This window comes from Hippocampus comes, unplaced genomic scaffold (assembly GCF_001891065.2).
Source record: "Hippocampus comes isolate QL1 unplaced genomic scaffold, H_comes_QL1_v1.1 scaffold2, whole genome shotgun sequence".
Lineage (NCBI taxonomy): Eukaryota > Metazoa > Chordata > Actinopteri > Syngnathiformes > Syngnathidae > Hippocampus > Hippocampus comes.
The window spans coordinates 715,569-733,774 of NW_017805139.1; the positions used below are offsets into that span (position 1 = coordinate 715,569).

At 42.1% G+C, this 18,206-nt stretch overlaps 1 protein-coding gene across 1 annotated transcript; it reads right to left on the reverse strand.

Moving 5' to 3' along the window:
- Positions 1–14,570: 14,570 nt before the first annotated feature.
- On the reverse strand, positions 14,571–17,752 carry tmem208 (transmembrane protein 208). The gene is made up of 6 exons (XM_019867594.1): positions 17,563–17,752; positions 15,888–15,983; positions 15,665–15,724; positions 15,443–15,579; positions 15,187–15,271; positions 14,571–15,053 (listed from the first exon to the last, which is right to left on the reverse strand). Exons 1-6 carry the CDS (start codon positions 17,566–17,568, stop codon positions 14,916–14,918), a joined length of 522 nt encoding a protein of 173 aa, XP_019723153.1. The 5' UTR covers positions 17,569–17,752; the 3' UTR covers positions 14,571–14,915.
- Positions 17,753–18,206: the final 454 nt, after the last annotated feature.

Consider the following 18,206-nt stretch of genomic DNA (forward strand, 5'->3'; position numbering starts at 1 on the left):
TAACGGAAGCCGACTCGCTGTAGTCAATGCAGGACACTGGCGTGCGAAAAGCACATTTTCATTCATAGAAACTGCAAGATCTCCACTTGCGAATGGTGTAAAGTTGGCCACTGGGAAGTGGGCTCTTTGGGATGAACTTCCACCTCCAATCATGCGTTTGTGTGTGGCAATCACCTAGCCTCACCCATTGTTGTGGAAAGGGTGTACTTATGAATATACATTTAAGATGATTTACAATGATTCAGAGGGACTGATGCACGCTATTGTCATATTTACAAATGAAATACAACGACATTCACCACACTTGTCCGCAGAGTTCAAGTGCAATGATTTGAATATATGTGTGTGCCATTGATTTCAAAACGGCAAATACAATGTAGATCGGTGGTCTGCAATCTGCAGCTCCATAGCCATATACAGCTCTGTCATCCTAATGACTCGGCTCTGCGTGGCTTGGAAAAATAAATTACAAGTGTCCGATTGAAAAAATATTACAATAAAATAATTTACATATTGTATTAGTTTTTTGTCGCTCAAAATATACATCACACTCTCTGACAGCCCTGCAAATTGGCGTACAAAATAGGCATTTGGAGTCCTGTCGATCTTCGCATCTACAGATGCATGAGAGCATCTATTCTCCACCATGAACAATGTTAAAAACAAACACCTGCGTAAAGATGATGACTTCCTACAGCCCTGATTTACCGACACTGTATGCAGAAGTCCCATTCAGTAGGGAAAATAAATATTCATTGTTCAGTGAAATACTGCTCTTTTTTTCAGTTGTATTTTTAAATTCAGGCCAAGGCTCCGCTACACGTTCCGAAAGGATGACTGCTCATTTTGTTTGCTCGAAATTTAGCTCTAGAAGTTTTCTCGAAGTTCAGCTTTTTAATTCATTTGAAAGATACTTTCAACTCTGCAGTTTTTCTTTATTTATTGTAAGCGCTCAAAATGTGTTAATTGTGGTGTCAAAAGGTGTTTGCGGCTTCCAGTGTTGTCTTTTCCGTGGAAACTGGGTCAAAATTGGTCTTTTCGGTGTAAAATGTTGCCGACCCCTGGTCTCGATGGAGATACATTTATCCCTGAGGTGCTAGTTACAATAAGACCGACTTGTAGCTAGTGCTTTTATTTTGAAGTCTCCTGACTCGCGCGTGTGTGCTCGCGTGTGCGTGCGCGCGTGTGTGTGTGCGTGTAAGTGTAAGCGTGTGTGTGCGTGTGTATGCGCGCGCGTCTCGTTTGCGCTCTCTCTCTCTCTCTCTCTCTCTCTCTCTCTCTCTCTCTCTCTCTCTCTCTCTCTCTCGCACGCACACACTCAGCGCGCGCGTGTGAGTGTGGGTGTGTGTGGGTGTGTGTGTGTGCGTGTGGAGCTGTGGAGCCATTGGCTGATTCCCGTCATCATGTGCCAGTCTAGACGCTTTGGCGGCGGAGAGACGCAGTGACTAGTGGCGCAAACGGTTTCAAGTTTCTCAACTCTTTAAAAGTCTTAACATCCTGCTCTGCTTCAAGGGGAAAAACATTGTAGTCATCACAAGAACCAATTCAGTAAAGACAAAAATTCTGCTAAAATGTGGCAATCTCATTCATTTACCACAATCTTAGAAAGAGCTTTCAGGATCCTTTGGTACATGATATGCTGTCGGACTGTACATCAGCGCTAAAAAAGATTACCGGTATAATAAATACAACAAAATAAAATACACTCGTATACAAAACCAATTCCAATGAAGTTGTGATGTGTTAAACACAAAAGAAATATGAATACAATAATTCGTAAATCATGTTCAATCAGAATTTAAATGAATACACTACAAAGACAGGATATTCAATGTTCAATCTCATAAACTTTATTGTTTTTAGCAAATATTCATAACTGAGAATTTTATGGCTGCAAAACGTTTTTAAAAATCTGGGGCAGGTGAAAAAAAAGACTGAGAAAGTTGTGAAATGCTCATCAAACACCGGGTTGAAACATCTCACAGGTGAACAGACTCACTGGGAACAGGTGGGTCCTATGACTGGGTATAAAAAGAGCTTCCCAGATATACTCAGTCATTCACAAGCAAAAATGGGGCGAGGTTCACCTCTTTGTAAATGTCTGTCTGAGAAAATAATCAAACAGTTTAAGGACAATGTTCCTCAGTATCATCAAAAGGTTCATAAAACCAACGTCACTAAATACAGCTCGGCGCTGCATCCGTAACTGCAACTTAAAACTCTCCTCCACAAAGTAAAAGCCATTCATCAACAGCACCCAGAAACGCTGCTGGCTTGCTGGGCCCAAGCTGATCTAAGATGGACTGATGCAAAGTGGGAAAGTGTTCTGTGGTCTGATGAGTCAACATTTCAAATAGTTTTTGGAAATTGTGGACTTGTGTCCTCCTGGCCAAAGAGAAAAGAACCATCCAGACTGCTATGGATGTAAAGTTCAAAAGCCAGCATCTGTGATGCCGTGGGGATTTGTTAGTGTAATGCCAATGGCATGGGTAACTCACCCATCTGTGATGGCACTATTAATGCTGAAAGGTATTTTGGAGAAACAGATGCTGCCATCTAAGCAATGTCTTTTTCATGAGCGCTCCTGCTTATTTCAGAAAGATACTGCCAAGACACATTCTGCATGTGTTACAACAGCATGGCTTCGGAGTAAAAGATAGCGAGTACTTGACTGGCCTGCCTGCAGTCCAGACCTGTATCCCATTGATAATTTGTGGTGCATTATGAAGCGTAAAATACGACAACACAGACTGTTAAACAGCCGAAGCTATACATCAAGCAAGAATGGAAAATAATTCCACCTAAAATGCTCCAACAATGAGTATCCTCGGTTGTTTATTGAATGTTGTTAAAAAGAAAATGTGATGTAACCCAGTGGTGTTGCAGCTAAAAACTTCAAAGGTCATTATTATTTGCTAAAAACAATAAACTTTATCAGTTTGAGCATTAAATGTATTGTATTTTTAGTGTGTTCAGTTAAATATAGATTGAAGATTATTTGCAAATCATTGTATTCTTTATTTATGTTCAACTTCATCTCAACTTCATTGGAATAGGGTTGTCTATTAGAACACAACTGTTAGATCGTAAAGCGGGATACACTTCAACTAATTGAAGTGTATCTTGTTAGTTATGTATTTTTAAATGATTTTTTAATATCATTAATGTACTCCAAATTAAGTAATATGCTCCACCTTAAAACATACTTAGCTGCACAACCCATAATGACCAAAACTAAAGGAATAGTACACCATTCGCAGCAGTAAAAAGTTAAGTTAAACGATAAATAAAAACGATTATCATGCAGCGAAACAGCAGTCCATGTGGAAAAAGGAATAAAAAGTCAATTCAGCCAGGATACAGGAAGGAGATTTTCCCATTTTCTTTATTGCAATTGGAAACAGCTAAGCAGTTTTGGCGGAACACATGTACCAATGCTCTGCAAGCTGTCCAGCCCGCAGTGACTGCTTCAATCCCCTTTTAAAAGGAGCTCCCCTGAGCTCCGGGCCAATCAGGTACGAGTTGCACTTGGCCATTCCCAGGTGGTTGCAATTACCTTCCTCTGAAACAATTTCTGTCGACAAAACACATAAAGTATCACACATTGACATCACACAGTAACAATTTTGGATGGAGAGAAATGTGCACCTTTCTCCCCATCCAAAATCCCCCTAAAAGGAACTAAGAACCAAGTGCTATGTTACAAAAAGAGTGACGCACAATTAGAGTTGGTAGGCTACTCCGATGCCGACTGGGCAAATGATAAAGAGGACAGAAAGAGCACCACAGGCTATTGCTTTAGTCTGTCACAAGGGGGTGCTATTGTCTCATGGAAGACAAAGAAACAACAGACAGTTGCACTTTCAACTTGTGAGGCTGAATATGTTGCACTGGCGGCTACTATTCAGGAGGCACTATATCTTACACAAGTTTTGAAAGACTTCCATCCAGGATTTGAACAATCCACGAAGATATTCGAGGACAATCAGGGAACGATACGCCTTGCAAAGAACCCAGTGTATCGCCAAAGGAGCAAGCATGTGGACATTAAATACCATTTCATCAGGTCCAATGTTTTGCTGAAAAGAATTGTTCTGATGTATTGTCCAACAGATAGCATGGTAGCAGACGTGTTTACTAAATCTGCTACAAGGGCAAAAATTGAAAAGTTTAAACCCTATATGTTCGGTAACTAATGCAATGTTAGTGCATGTGGCACCATCGAGTGGGGGTGTTGGGTACGATGTATGCCACTATCACTGTTGTTCCAATGTGTGGCACTACTTTGTGTGGAAGGACACCATGTTCTGGGGTGTATATAAATAAAGGGGGTGGAGCTTCCCGGCAGTTCGCTTTTGGCAGTGACGATGCACTGAGGCACGTCAGGTGTTGAGCGACTCAGTGGTAGCGACACACAGAAAAATAAAAGAAACGTCTCCAGTCTTGTGCCTCGAACCGAGTGTAGTCACCAGCAATGATGCCTACACATGACCAGCGAGAGACTTCCGCAGCAGAAGGATCAACATCATCAAACACCGGGTTGAAACATCTCACAGGTGAACAGACTCACTGGGAACAGGTGGGTCCTATGACTGGGTATAAAAAGAGCTTCCCAGATATACTCAGTCATTCACAAGCAAAAATGGGGCGAGGTTCACCTCTTTGTAAATGTCTGTCTGAGAAAATAATCAAACAGTTTAAGGACAATGTTCCTCAGTATCATCAAAAGGTTCATAAAACCAACGTCACTAAATACAGCTCGGCGCTGCATCCGTAACTGCAACTTAAAACTCTCCTCCACAAAGTAAAAGCCATTCATCAACAGCACCCAGAAACGCTGCTGGCTTGCTGGGCCCAAGCTGATCTAAGATGGACTGATGCAAAGTGGGAAAGTGTTCTGTGGTCTGATGAGTCAACATTTCAAATAGTTTTTGGAAATTGTGGACTTGTGTCCTCCTGGCCAAAGAGAAAAGAACCATCCAGACTGCTATGGATGTAAAGTTCAAAAGCCAGCATCTGTGATGCCGTGGGGATTTGTTAGTGTAATGCCAATGGCATGGGTAACTCACCCATCTGTGATGGCACTATTAATGCTGAAAGGTATTTTGGAGAAACAGATGCTGCCATCTAAGCAATGTCTTTTTCATGAGCGCTCCTGCTTATTTCAGAAAGATACTGCCAAGACACATTCTGCATGTGTTACAACAGCATGGCTTCGGAGTAAAAGATAGCGAGTACTTGACTGGCCTGCCTGCAGTCCAGACCTGTATCCCATTGATAATTTGTGGTGCATTATGAAGCGTAAAATACGACAACACAGACTGTTAAACAGCCGAAGCTATACATCAAGCAAGAATGGAAAATAATTCCACCTAAAATGCTCCAACAATGAGTATCCTCGGTTGTTTATTGAATGTTGTTAAAAAGAAAATGTGATGTAACCCAGTGGTGTTGCAGCTAAAAACTTCAAAGGTCATGATTATTTGCTAAAAACAATAAACTTTATCAGTTTGAGCATTAAATGTATTGTATTTTTAGTGTGTTCGGTTAAATATAGATTGAAGATTATTTGCAAATCATTGTATTCTTTATTTATGTTCAACTTCATCTCAACTTCATTGGAATAGGGTTGTCTATTAGAACACAACTGTTAGATCGTAAAGCGGGATACACTTCAACTAATTGAAGTGTATCTTGTTAGTTATGTATTTTTAAATGATTTTTTAATATCATTAATGTACTCCAAATTAAGTAATATGCTCCACCTTAAAACATACTTAGCTGCACAACCCATAATGACCAAAACTAAAGGAATAGTACACCATTCGCAGCAGTAAAAAGTTAAGTTAAACGATAAATAAAAACGATTATCATGCAGCGAAACAGCAGTCCATGTGGAAAAAGGAATAAAAAGTCAATTCAGCCAGGATACAGGAAGGAGATTTTCCCATTTTCTTTATTGCAATTGGAAACAGCTAAGCAGTTTTGGCGGAACACATGTACCAATGCTCTGCAAGCTGTCCAGCCCGCAGTGACTGCTTCAATCCCCTTTTAAAAGGAGCTCACCTGAGCTCCGGGCCAATCAGGTACGAGTTGCACTTGGCCATTCCCAGGTGGTTGCAATTACCTTCCTCTGAAACAATTTCTGTCGACAAAACACATTAAGTATCACACATTGACATCACACAGTAACAATTTTGGATGGAGAGAAATGTGCACCTTTCTCCCCATCCAAAATCCCCCAAAAACATAATTGTTAATATGTGTCATTTGGCATCATGACAATGATTTTAGAAATAAAATAGCTGGCTGCCATGCTCAATTAACTCATTCACTCCCAAAGACATATTTATATATATATACTCCACACGTTCAACCCCAGATAATTATTTTTTTTCAATTTTTCCAAGACTTAGGGTAAAACAAAAAAAAAAATGGGGTCTAGAACTGGCTGGTACTGAATGAGTTAAACACGTCACTAGACAATCGTAACATGGGTGAACTTTGGACGAGAATGTGCAATGATATACACACATAGCTACCCCGAATGGACAGCATTAATCCCGAAAAAATAGAGCCGTATAATTTCCAGACATCCATCCCTTCATTTTCTGACCCACTTTTTCTCACAAGGGTCCCGGGGCATGCTGGAGCCTATCCCAGCTGTCTTCGGGCAGTAGGTGGGGAACACCCTGAACTGGTTGCCAGCCAATCGCAGGGCGCACAGAGACAAACAACCATCCGTGCTCGTACTCACATCTAGGAATAATTTAGAGCAGGGGTGCCCAATACGTCGACCGCGCTCGACCGGGAGACGTACCGCGGACTGGTCCCAAGTCGACCACGAGGGGTGGGAGGAGGAAACGAGGGGGCAAGAAAGATTTGTGTGTCTGTGTGTTTCAGTTTCGTTCATGTTAGCGCCCGTTCGGCAGTTGCTCATGGTGGCGTGCGTGCGTGCATATGCGCATGTGTGCATTGCTTGCCGCCCGTGTGTGTTCATGCATGCTTGTGTATATGCTTGCACATGCATGTGCATAATCAGGTCAATCGCGGGAAGTTGGTCGCTTCAAAAGTCGATCTTCGGTCAAAAAAGTTTGACCACCCGTGATTTAGAATGTTAACCTGCCACGCGTGTTTTTTGAAAGCGGGAGGAAACTGGAGTACCAGGACAAAACCCACGCAGGCATGGGGAGAACATGCAAACTCCACACAGGAAGGCCTTGAAATAAGTCTACTGAGTGAGACTCCACTTTTAATGGGAAAGATGCAGCGCAGAATGGTCTTTTGATGACGCAAATTACAATTAGGAGAAGGGAGTTTAGCAGACAGCATCATGCCATGTTGTTAACTCGCTACATACACACTTGTGCAACAATGCTGTCCGCACAAAGATGAGAGTACTGTTTTGGTCCGGTGTCTCAGAGGCTTAATTTACGAGCATGGACTTCACTCGCATTCTGGACATAATGCCCACAACGCCACCACCGGGAATGGCAGAAGGGTTGGAAGAAAGCAGATAATCCCTCGGGCAGTTAAAATAATCTCCCACTTCTTGTGCATTAAAAATACTCAGTAGAACGTTTGTTTTAAATGTCACCGGCATGGCATGTCTCCTCTCAAACTGTAAATCACTAGATCTCTCAGAAATATTCACTACACGCGCGTGTGTTTCTGCTTATGTGCACACGGGGCTCGAAAAAAACTTGCATAAGTACACTTTTTGGAAAAATTGTGGGATAACATACCACTGTGTGCCTTGTTTTTGGTCGACACCTTGCATAGTTTTGCATTGTTGCGTTGTGTTTCTTTGTGTTGTCCTAGTTGTCCAACAGTAAAATACACACATTACATCTCGTTGAACACATCATCGTCACACCCATATGTTGAAAATGTTGCCATAAAAGTGAAATATATCAAGATTGAGGTGTATTACAATCACCAAAATCCCATGACACAATCCGTGCCAATAGCTCGACGTGGTTCCAGCAGACATAAAGTTTAGTCTACTTTCAGCCACCAAATTGTCTGGTGCGCCAGGCGTATGTAAAAGAGAATGCCTTTGGTACACCAATTCAGCCAGAATGGTGCAGAGAGATGAACCGAGTCCCCAAAAAAGTACATCGAGGCTTGCATCGGCACGAAAATAATCTCTTCTGCATATATTCCAGTTGAGCTGCATGGTTTGTGTCCACTTTGAGTGAACCGACTCTTGAACAGAATCTTTGTCATTCCAGTCGCCCAACGAAAACATTGTTGCATGAGTGGTAGTGATAAGGTGTGTGTGTGTTTTGAGTGTGGGAAGAGATGGGTGGGGTGTACAGAGGCTATCAGGAGTGCAGACAGTGTGTCCAGCACCAAGCCGCCTCCCAAAATAAACGCCGTCCTTGCGGCTCCATGTCTGTCCGGGAGCAGACCTGGAGGCTCCCCACAGCCCCAGCGGCAGCAGTGAGGAGTCTGGGGGCCAAAGGAACAGCATGTCATCACCTTCATCACTCCCCTAATGGCCCTCCTCAAGACATGACAGACTCTGTGCTGCCCCACCAAGGCGGCAGTTGACCCACACACGCATACATAAACATGCTCATGCAAATGCTCCCAGCCTCTTATAGGCCGGACTGGAAAGACTCAGAGGCCCTCTTATGAAAACATGGAAGGCTGCTGCATATAATGTCCTGCTATAATTCTGGACCCATGCCAGTCTGCCCTCTACAAATGTTTGTAACAATGGGCAGATAAAATATTCATGTTTAGAAGTCACCCTTATGTTCAAAAATAGTGATTTGGACATAACCTGTAGTGATCAGTGAGGGCTGCAGCAATGACTTCTCTGTTGATGAAAACAAACAGAAGCAGTGACCTCCATTTACAACCTAATTATCATTACTGCTATATTTTTCCCAATAGTGTATTCTCTTCATTTTGTGGTATTTTTCAAAATGTTCTTTGATTTTTGGAGACCAGAGCGCACACAAAATTGTAGTTTAAACGGCTCAGATTTAGGATGGATGAGGGTAGGTTATTTGTTGAAGCGTTTGAGCTGTTTTTGTCGCCCCCATGCGGCCAAACAGCTTCAAACGTCAGTTAAGACGCTTGCCAGCCAGTGCAGGCACAGATCTTTCTTTTCATGAAAAAAAAATCTATCTATCTATCTATCTATCTATCTATCTATCTATCTATCTATCTATCTATCTATCTATCTATCTATCTATCTATCTATCTATCTATCTATCTATCTATCGAGAAAGAGAGACTCCAGTTAATAGAAACATATCATAATATACGGTATAGTGTAATGCTCATTTTATTTTGCAGGTGTCCCTGAGACGATTATATAATGTGAGTGTAGTTTGTAGTGCAGCCACGCACAAGAGCAACAAAACAACCTTATCCATTGTGCACTCTATTGATGGATTGATTTTCACGACATAATAGGCAGGCAGGTCAAGAAGCCTTGAACCCAACCTTTCCTTGTCAGCGAGTCTCAGGTGAGCACACGCCCATCCTCGTCCGCTGGGTTTGTGGCATCAGAGAGTGTCGATAACCTTGAGTCATTCTGCACTCTCACAGTTCAGATCTAACGCTCCACCAACCCTTTGAACCTTCACTCCGACACCCTTTCAGTGAATTTCCGTGCACGTTTTTTGAAAGCCGACCTGTTTATTTTTCTTCCTCCATCTTTGTGAGTCTGACTCTCACGCTCACTGCTGGGTCAAAGCAAAGCGCAAAGCTGGCTGCAACATTTGAATAATTTTGGCCGGAAATTACGTTTTTACAAGAAAAAGAAATCAGAAGAAGCATTTTGCGTTTAGCATGAGTTTTTATTGTTTTATTTATATTCCAGTTTGTGAATTTGTTACCAGCTTCTGGATTACATCAGAAACTCAGGTGAAATGGAAGCCTTATTATATTAGCCCTTCAAGTTCATTTGAAATATTTGGTTTGGTAAAGTACACTTGCTCCTTGAAACAATCCCAAAGAAAAAGGTCTCAGAGTGTTAGCTTGAGAGTCTGTTGTTGTACCTACAGATGCTGGATTTCAGATCAGAATTGGTATTTCAGCCCTTGTGGATCGTGTTCATCGCTGGCCGCTTCAAGATAATGAAAGAAGTTAGAATTTCAATAGACCATCAATCATTGTGATCCTACTAAATAGTGAACCACCAGATCCGGAGCGTAAAGGTCATCTGTATTTGTATATGTAGTACGTTAACTTTCACAGTATTGTTTTTTTGTTTGGACTTACACGTGGGGGAACAGTATCGAAGAAAACGAGGAAGGAAACCGGATGAAAACAAAGGAAGGGGAAGGGAACCGTGGTGTGATGAAGCCGGTTCCTCTCACAGCTCTCGGTCAGGCTGCAATCATGTGGACAGTGGCGCCACTGCCACGACTAATGGCTGTGGTCGTTCACCAGTGAGCTCTTATTTATTTATTTGACTAAAAGACCAACAACCAAGGAAATTTAAATCCTTAACGGTAGCACGAGGGGTGGGGGGGGGGCGGTTAATGCTGATTTATCTTAACAGAGTTGCAATATTTGGTGTGTGTTAGTGTGTCTTTGAAAATAGAGAGAACCATTCCTACTCAAATTCAAACCGAAAGTCAATGCAAAGCCTTCACTGAACCTAATATGCAATGAGAGATGTACCGTTGCATCTTTCGTCTTTATGAAATAGCACCTCTTGCACAGCGTTGATGTATTCTTTGGGAAATGCTTATTTTACAACTTGAAGTTAACTACACACACAAATGCAGCCTGGCTTGTTCACAGTTTCCTTTTAAGGTGACGATGAGCAAGCTGGGTGTGCTGCCAAGCCGGACACACACATTTTTACATCAGAAGCAAGATTATCCAATTAAACTGGGAAGTCAGCTGTGGTTTGATGTCACACAATTTTTTTATTTTTTGTCAAAGTATTACCCTTGGGGGGCTTGGGTCAGTGTGCTCCATTGTGAAAACAAGGTTAAAATGCAGTAGGGCTTGATGAACTTGAAGAAGCCAACACCCACACGTTGCCAAACATAATCTCAGCTCCGATTCTGTTTACATAGGGGGGGGGGCGGGGGGGGTGAAATGTTGAAGGGAACACACTCTGCACAGCTTGTAATTGCTTGTGATTCTCTCCGCAGACTTCAAAGACAAAGATTGCTGTAGTTCAAAGGTCAAAGGCTCCACCAATGCCCGAATGGCCCCCAATTTCCTGTTATGTCTGGTGTGCCGCAGGTCTAAAGCGATCTCAAATGGGAAGGTCACTTTCTTTTAGGTTCAACCAGACAAACGGCTCAGCTTGTAAAAGTCCAGCTTTAGTTCACATTATGCACTGAAGACAAACTGCAATAATAAACATTATTTGATTAATTGGCCGTGTCACTCAAAACAAAGTTGTCTTACCTTTGTGAAGGCAGAATATTTAGTGTAGCTCTCGTATTGTCGAGGCTGCATGCTTGGATATCTAATCTAATCTAATCTATTGTCGAGGCTGCATGCTTATTGTATGTTTTTTGTTCATCTTGAATCAACTACATCAGTTGAAGCCCTTTTTGAGAAGAATCCGAGGCAAGCTTTGTAAATGGAATGCATGTTCAACTCCCTTATTTCATCTTGTCAGTAGAAACCCTTTTTCACTGCCATCCGTGGTTCATGAGACGCTCTCCCTTTGCTCTTCTCCCCAGCTTCAAGTCGACAGCCAAGAAGGACTCTCACATGCTATAAATTATCCCAGGATTCATCTCACTCAGTGTTGCACTCCAACAGTACGAAATGGAAAGTGGGGGGAAGAGCATAAATTTGTGTGTACGTTTTATTGAAGATATAATTTATGATATTGGCTCAAGTAAGGCCTTGGTTTTGGAAAATACAAATTTTTTCAAGCTCCGTGGCCGTGGGTTGAAATATTAAAAAAGGCTCACTATTATACACGCACACGCGCACACACACACACACACACACACACACACACACACACACACACACAATATATATATATGTGTGTGTGTGTGTGTGTGTGTGTGTGTGTGTGTGTGTGTGATTTTTGCGGGGGTTCGGGAAACATGCGTGTGAGTGGCCCCAGTGCTAAATTATACTGAATCCTGGTCCCTCTCACAGGCCACATGTGGGATTGGCCCTGACAACTGAATGCAGCACTGCTCTCATTTTGGTAACTTTGTTTACAACCCTGTAATAGAGACAGTATAGGACCACAGGGCAGGACACAGACAAAGTAAAATCAGTCATCCTGGAAATGTTTCTGGAGAAGAACAGCCGTAGCTAAAATTAGCTTATTCGAATGACTGTATGCATGGGTTGGATTAACTTGAGTTTTGGTTTTGTTGGTATTTTTATTTTCTGACAGCGATCAACTTTCCACCCAAGTGGAAGGACTGCAACTGTAGGTAGTAGGCTACATATGTAATTCCAAGAGAAATCTGTAATTATAGTGCGGATGGATATGAGTTTCACCAGCCTCCTCCCTCTGTTTGCATTCAGAATGCAATGATGGACACTCTTTGTTTACATTTAGAACACTGAGAAACATTTAACAGGCTCACAATTTAGAAATGTACTCATCACCCATACCCAAACACACACACACACATGGACAAGCAAATGGGTGCACAGACAGTGTCGCATCTTGAGCTGTTGGTGGTTTGATTTCGTTGCTCAACATCAACTCGTGAGTGGCTTGAGTCACTTTGGTTCTGTCTTTGTCTTTCCTTTTCTTTTTTAGGTTCAAAGCAGGTCTCAAACAGACTGAACTATTGCCATTCATCAAATGACTGACTGGTGTTCTTTAATTAGTCAAAAGAAAAAAAAGATCAACTACAGTAAAATAGATTTAAAAATGTATTTACCATACATACAATTGAAGCAAAAATGACTCATACCCTGATTTTGACAGCTACAAGAAAAATAGCAAAACATATTGGGCAAAAAAGCTCACTATTTCCATAATTTCTATACAGTTTGACCAGACGTGTCTTCTCTCAATACACACACGCACGCGCGCGCGCACACACACACACACACACACACACACACACACACACACACACACACACACACAGGGACAAAATTGTTGGTACCCCTCTTTTAACTAAAAATCCACAGTGGTCATGGAAAGAAATTGAATCTAACGAAAATAAAAACACATCCAAAACTAAATTAAAATTAACCAATGAAAACCAGACACTGCTTTTGATTTTTGTTTTAACAAAATTATTTAAAAAAACAAACTCATGAAACAGGTGTAGACATAGATAAGAAAAAATGAAAATAAATTGACCGTAGGGACATGTTCAATCAAGGTATGTCCTCAAACTAGCATCACAGTCTTCAAACTTGGAATCAGTCGCCCTATTTTAAGGATGACAAGAAGTCACTGTTGTTTGGTGACAATGTGTGTACCACGCTAAACATTGACAAGAGGAAACGAAGGAGAGAGTTGTCGCAGGAGATTAAAAAGAACATTATAGACAAGCGCATTTGAGGTCAAGATTATCGCACCATTTTGAGATTTTGAACAGTCACTGCTGACGGAATGCCCACCTCTGTAAATATGATCCCATATTGTCCACTAATAAATTACAGAAAACATAACATTTAATTAAACACAAACATTTCTCATCACCTGACCCTTGAAACATTTGAAATAACCTAATTTAAGGGGTTCGTAAACCATATCTATGTTTGGGCCTCCAAAATGGAGCGGTCCGCGTGTCACCTGCAGTATCTCGTCAGTAAACTGTTGAGAACAACTGAGTATGCAACCTCGGTCATGCTACTGAAACTGGAAGGGAATTGGGAATGGTGTGGTGTCCTGTTTGTACAAGTTACAATGATTCTTTAGGATTGTGCAAACAGTTGGCTTTCCTTTAAATTGTCAGATTAAGATCAGCAATATGAATGTTTCAGAATTTTTCTTTCGCCATCAGTGTCACTTTTTTAATGTTACACTCAAAATATAGCAAGTGTAACAATAGCTTTGAACATGAAGAGGTGTATGACTAGTACTGTACTTCGTAGTGCAAATTAAAGTGATGACAAAATGCTGTGGCTGTCAGTGTCTGAATTCTTTTCTTTTATCCCGATGACCTCAAGGAACTTTGAATGATGCTGAAACTTAACAAGCGGAGTGAGAGGCAGATAAACCGCAAAGAACATACGCATAGACAACAACTCAGACCTATGAACAATTTTTAGTCTTCTATCCCCTTGAAGGTTTCTGGAATATTAGAGGAAACCAAGTAGCACGTTGATCGATTGGTTAGTACATCTGCCTCACAGTGCAGAGGTGCAGGGTCCGATTCGGGCTTCGGCCTCCCTGTGCCTATACTACGGTTTCCTTGAACTTGGTTGTCTCTGTGATTAGTTGGCAACCAGTTCGGGTGTACCCTGCCCACTGCCTCAGGGTGTATCGGATAGGCTCCAGCATGTCCGCAACCCTCATGAGGATAGGCTCATTAGAAAATGGCTGGATGAGGAGGAAGCCCACTCGTCCAGTCCACTGTGCCACCTGGCCTTTGCAGGATAAAAAAAAAACAAAACTATGGATTGAATTACAACAGCACGAGTATTGTCACTTTTTTTAATTAAAAAGAAATTAACTCAAGACAAAAACATCCCTGCAGTATAATATGACTGAACTCAGTTTCATGTGTATGGCGAGGATGTTGAAGTGCAGCACATCAGAAAAATGTACAGGTGCCAACAGGCCAAATAGCTTTACATGAGGTCAAAGCCGGTGTCATTTACAAAGTCAACTGGATTGCATGCAGGAAGCAAACAAACATGGAAATAACATGATGACAAGACCAGATTTGCGTTGAATGTCACAAGAAAACTTCTTCTCGGTAATAATTTAGGATTATAATAGATCCTGTGTATAAAAAAAATACTGCTTTGTTTGCTGTGCAGCATCAGAATCTCTTCATCTGTCGCCGATCTTGTCTTCTCTGCTTCTTCTCGTTCACTTCCTCCGGTGCGGACGGGCTCTCTGCAGAAAACCAGGGGCCCAGAATGTTCACCCAAAGCAGGTGAGCAGCGCGAGCCGGCGCCTGGCAAACAAACAGCACACCATTACGTCTCTTTAAAAGAAGGATGTGGATGAACGTGCATGGGTTTCGAGCAAAAATGGGAGTGGAAAAAAAATACATTTATCTGAAGTAATTTTTAAGTAGAGAGACTCACCAGCAACCACAGATACCAAAAATACGAAGAGATGCAACTGAGCACTTGGACAAACACTGTGAGCAGGATGACATCCTTCAGGTGCCTGGTCGAGAGAAGAGAAAAAAAAAAGGCTTGATTGCCACTGAAACCCTTTTTAACACTACACACTGACAATTTAAAACAATCAATATGAATCACACGTTACATCAAACATTGCCTGTACAGTTAAGAAATATCCTGTGAGGTGACAGTTGAATATGGTGTGATCACCTACTCGGCCATTCCCTGCTCCATGTTTAAGTCTATTCCTCCGTCAAGGAGACTTCCGTCCTCAGCAAACACCGGTTTGGCCATCGTGGACATGGAGCGGTAACTCCCAATATAGACAGCTAGCGCAAATGCTAATAACAGCTGTATGAAGGCGGAAACATAGAAACTTTCACTGAGGAGAATAGTTTGCCCCAAAATCCGCCCAGCACTCGAATACAATACTTACCCATGTCCAAAAAGTAGATGAATTGTAGAAGATCAAAAGATTTACAGCAACATATATGGCCTGTGCAAGAGAGTTATTATTTACAGTTAGTGATTGGAGTTACACAAGTGACAAATAAAACGGCTTGAAAAAGCTCGTCATCTTACACTACGCATTCAACTGACATTTACTATGATGGACATGCTCCCATTTCATGGCACACAAATGCAAGATCCATGCTTACATTAGCTCCCAGAATGACTCTTGTATAGAACTTGAGGGTTGACTCGTTCTCCTCGAAAATCTGCTTCTTTCCCTTCGTACCAACTTTGCCTTTGGGCTGCAGGGGGGGGGGCAAGATCAGTTTCATTAATAAACTTCATGTAAGCATTTCATGTCATAAAATGAATCATTGGTTCCTGATGAATTTGAATTTTCTCCTGACGTTTACGTGTCCCATTCCATGTATTTCGGTCTTTGCAGTCACCGTAGAGTTTTTGAAAATAACGCAATCCTCATTTTGTGGGGAATCTCACGTTTAGTTATACTGTAACGTAAAATGTTTCATGAGTAGATTTGTTTGAATTATATGTGGCAGGATATGGAGTCGCGCTCCCTCCTGCTTGGGCAGTGTGGCATGGTGATCATCAATTACAGGACATCCGCCTATCCTATAGATACACCTGGTTGGAACTTCCTCTTTCTGTTCCTCCTCCTTGGAGTCGGCACACACGTGTGTGTTGGCATGCAGCGTGTGCTTGTTCAGTGCAGAGTGGCGTTGGGTTTCGCCACAAGCAGCGTGGTGTGACAGGGGGCTGGGCTACCTCGGGTGCTCCTCGTGAGCGTGGTGCACTTCCTGCACCATCACGAGTGGAGTCTGGGCAGAGCTTTCCTGGACACATGCACCTGTTTGCAGCCTTACTGCTGCTGGTGCTGTTGTCTTGGCTCATGGATACTAGACACGGTCCTTAAACGGCCCCTTTTCTCCGGTTTTAAGTACTGGGATCTCTCCTTCCACTGGTTTTAATCCCGGCGCTCTCGGGGTGGAGGGTGATGGCTGAAACTGCTCCCGCAGCATTTCCCCACAGTTGCAATCGAGGCATCCTGACTGTACAATGCCAGATGGTTTCTAGTAATATTGCAGACTGTGATTAATTTGATTTGATAATTCTTTCTCTTGTGTTCTTTTCTGTAAAATAAAAACATGTCTTTTGGTTTGTTATTTGTTTGTTTATAAATTGTCTTATCTTAGTGTGACATTGTTGAGTTTCAGGTTCTTCTGATTGGGGGGGTGAATGTTGCATTTTGTTTATAGTGGTATAGGGCCGCCAGAATTGCATGTTTTAAGTGTGCGTTTCTTTTTGTTTGACAGGTGCCGAGGGCCCCGGTGCGGCAGCGGTTCCCTGGTCGTGGTCTTTCTTCACTTTTTGGTTAGCGTGTCACGGGTGCTGTGTAGTTTTGGATGTTCCCCATCTTTATTTCCGCTGTTGTGGTAACCCCATACCGTGTCCAGTTTTCCCCTTTCTTTGGCATGTCCCATACGACTCCACATCCCTTTATTTAGTCTGCACCTGTTTTTTAACTGCCTCTTCATAAAGTTTGATACTTTCTTTCACGTTCTGGCTGTGGAGGTTATTTCGAATTTTTTCCTTATGTAACTGATGTGATTGGATATTTCAAAGTCTCAGAGTATGAGTCACCAGGTGGCGTTGTCTAGTCACCGATTTAATACAGCTCGCCTTGCCACATATGATGTATGTTAATTACAATAGGGAATATCATTCATGAACGATATGCCAAAGTAAGTGTGATATTTTACTTCATGCCCCGAATGCGCACCGCTAACGCTATAGTCGGACAGTGGAGTCAGTGAACACCAAAGAAAAGAATAAAAAAAGTGCATGCGTGTGAAACCTCACCGCCATTAGCTCTCAGGGATATACTTGTGGTCGTTTCCACTGTGTCCTTTACAACACGCTGTCCTCGAACCCACCTTTGCTACGTTTATGTAGCCGCATTGAAAACTTGAAGACAAAATCGCTCCGTGTTAATTCCTGTAACACATCAGCGTTAAACACGTCTGAGATCAGCATTTCCGGCGCGTGAAATAAACGTCAGAGCGAGCTATGAATCTGAAATTTGATGGTAGTGTACCCTCTGGTGGCCATTATGTAATTATTCTATTGTATAGTTGTGCCAACAAATATCGAACGCAAACTTTAATTTTAATTTCAAGTATCATGAGACAGATCTTGAGACGTGTGGATATATAAATATAATCATAAAAGTGTAATGGAAACACATTTTCGCGTTTCCACACCATGTGACAAGGCGTCTAGCAGTCTCGGCCGGTGTCATAGCAGCTGACTTGGAGCTGGTGCGGACCAAGGGAATCCGACTGTTTAAATGAAACAAATTATCGCATAGGTACGAGGCGCTGTTGATGGGATGTGCTTTCTTCCCAATACTCTCCACGTTAAGTTGAAGAAATTCAATTAAGTGTGGCTGAACGGCGGGATACAAATTGTGCAAAAGCAAATTGGTAATGGGAACAGACACATTT

Coding starts and splice junctions, on each gene's coding strand:
- tmem208 (XM_019867594.1), bottom strand. Junction 15,725..15,887: donor GAGTCATTCTGGGAGCTAAT/GTAAGCATGGAT, acceptor TCTCTTGCACAG/GCCATATATGTTGCTGTAAA. Junction 15,054..15,186: donor TTTGGTATCTGTGGTTGCTG/GTGAGTCTCTCT, acceptor TTTGTTTGCCAG/GCGCCGGCTCGCGCTGCTCA.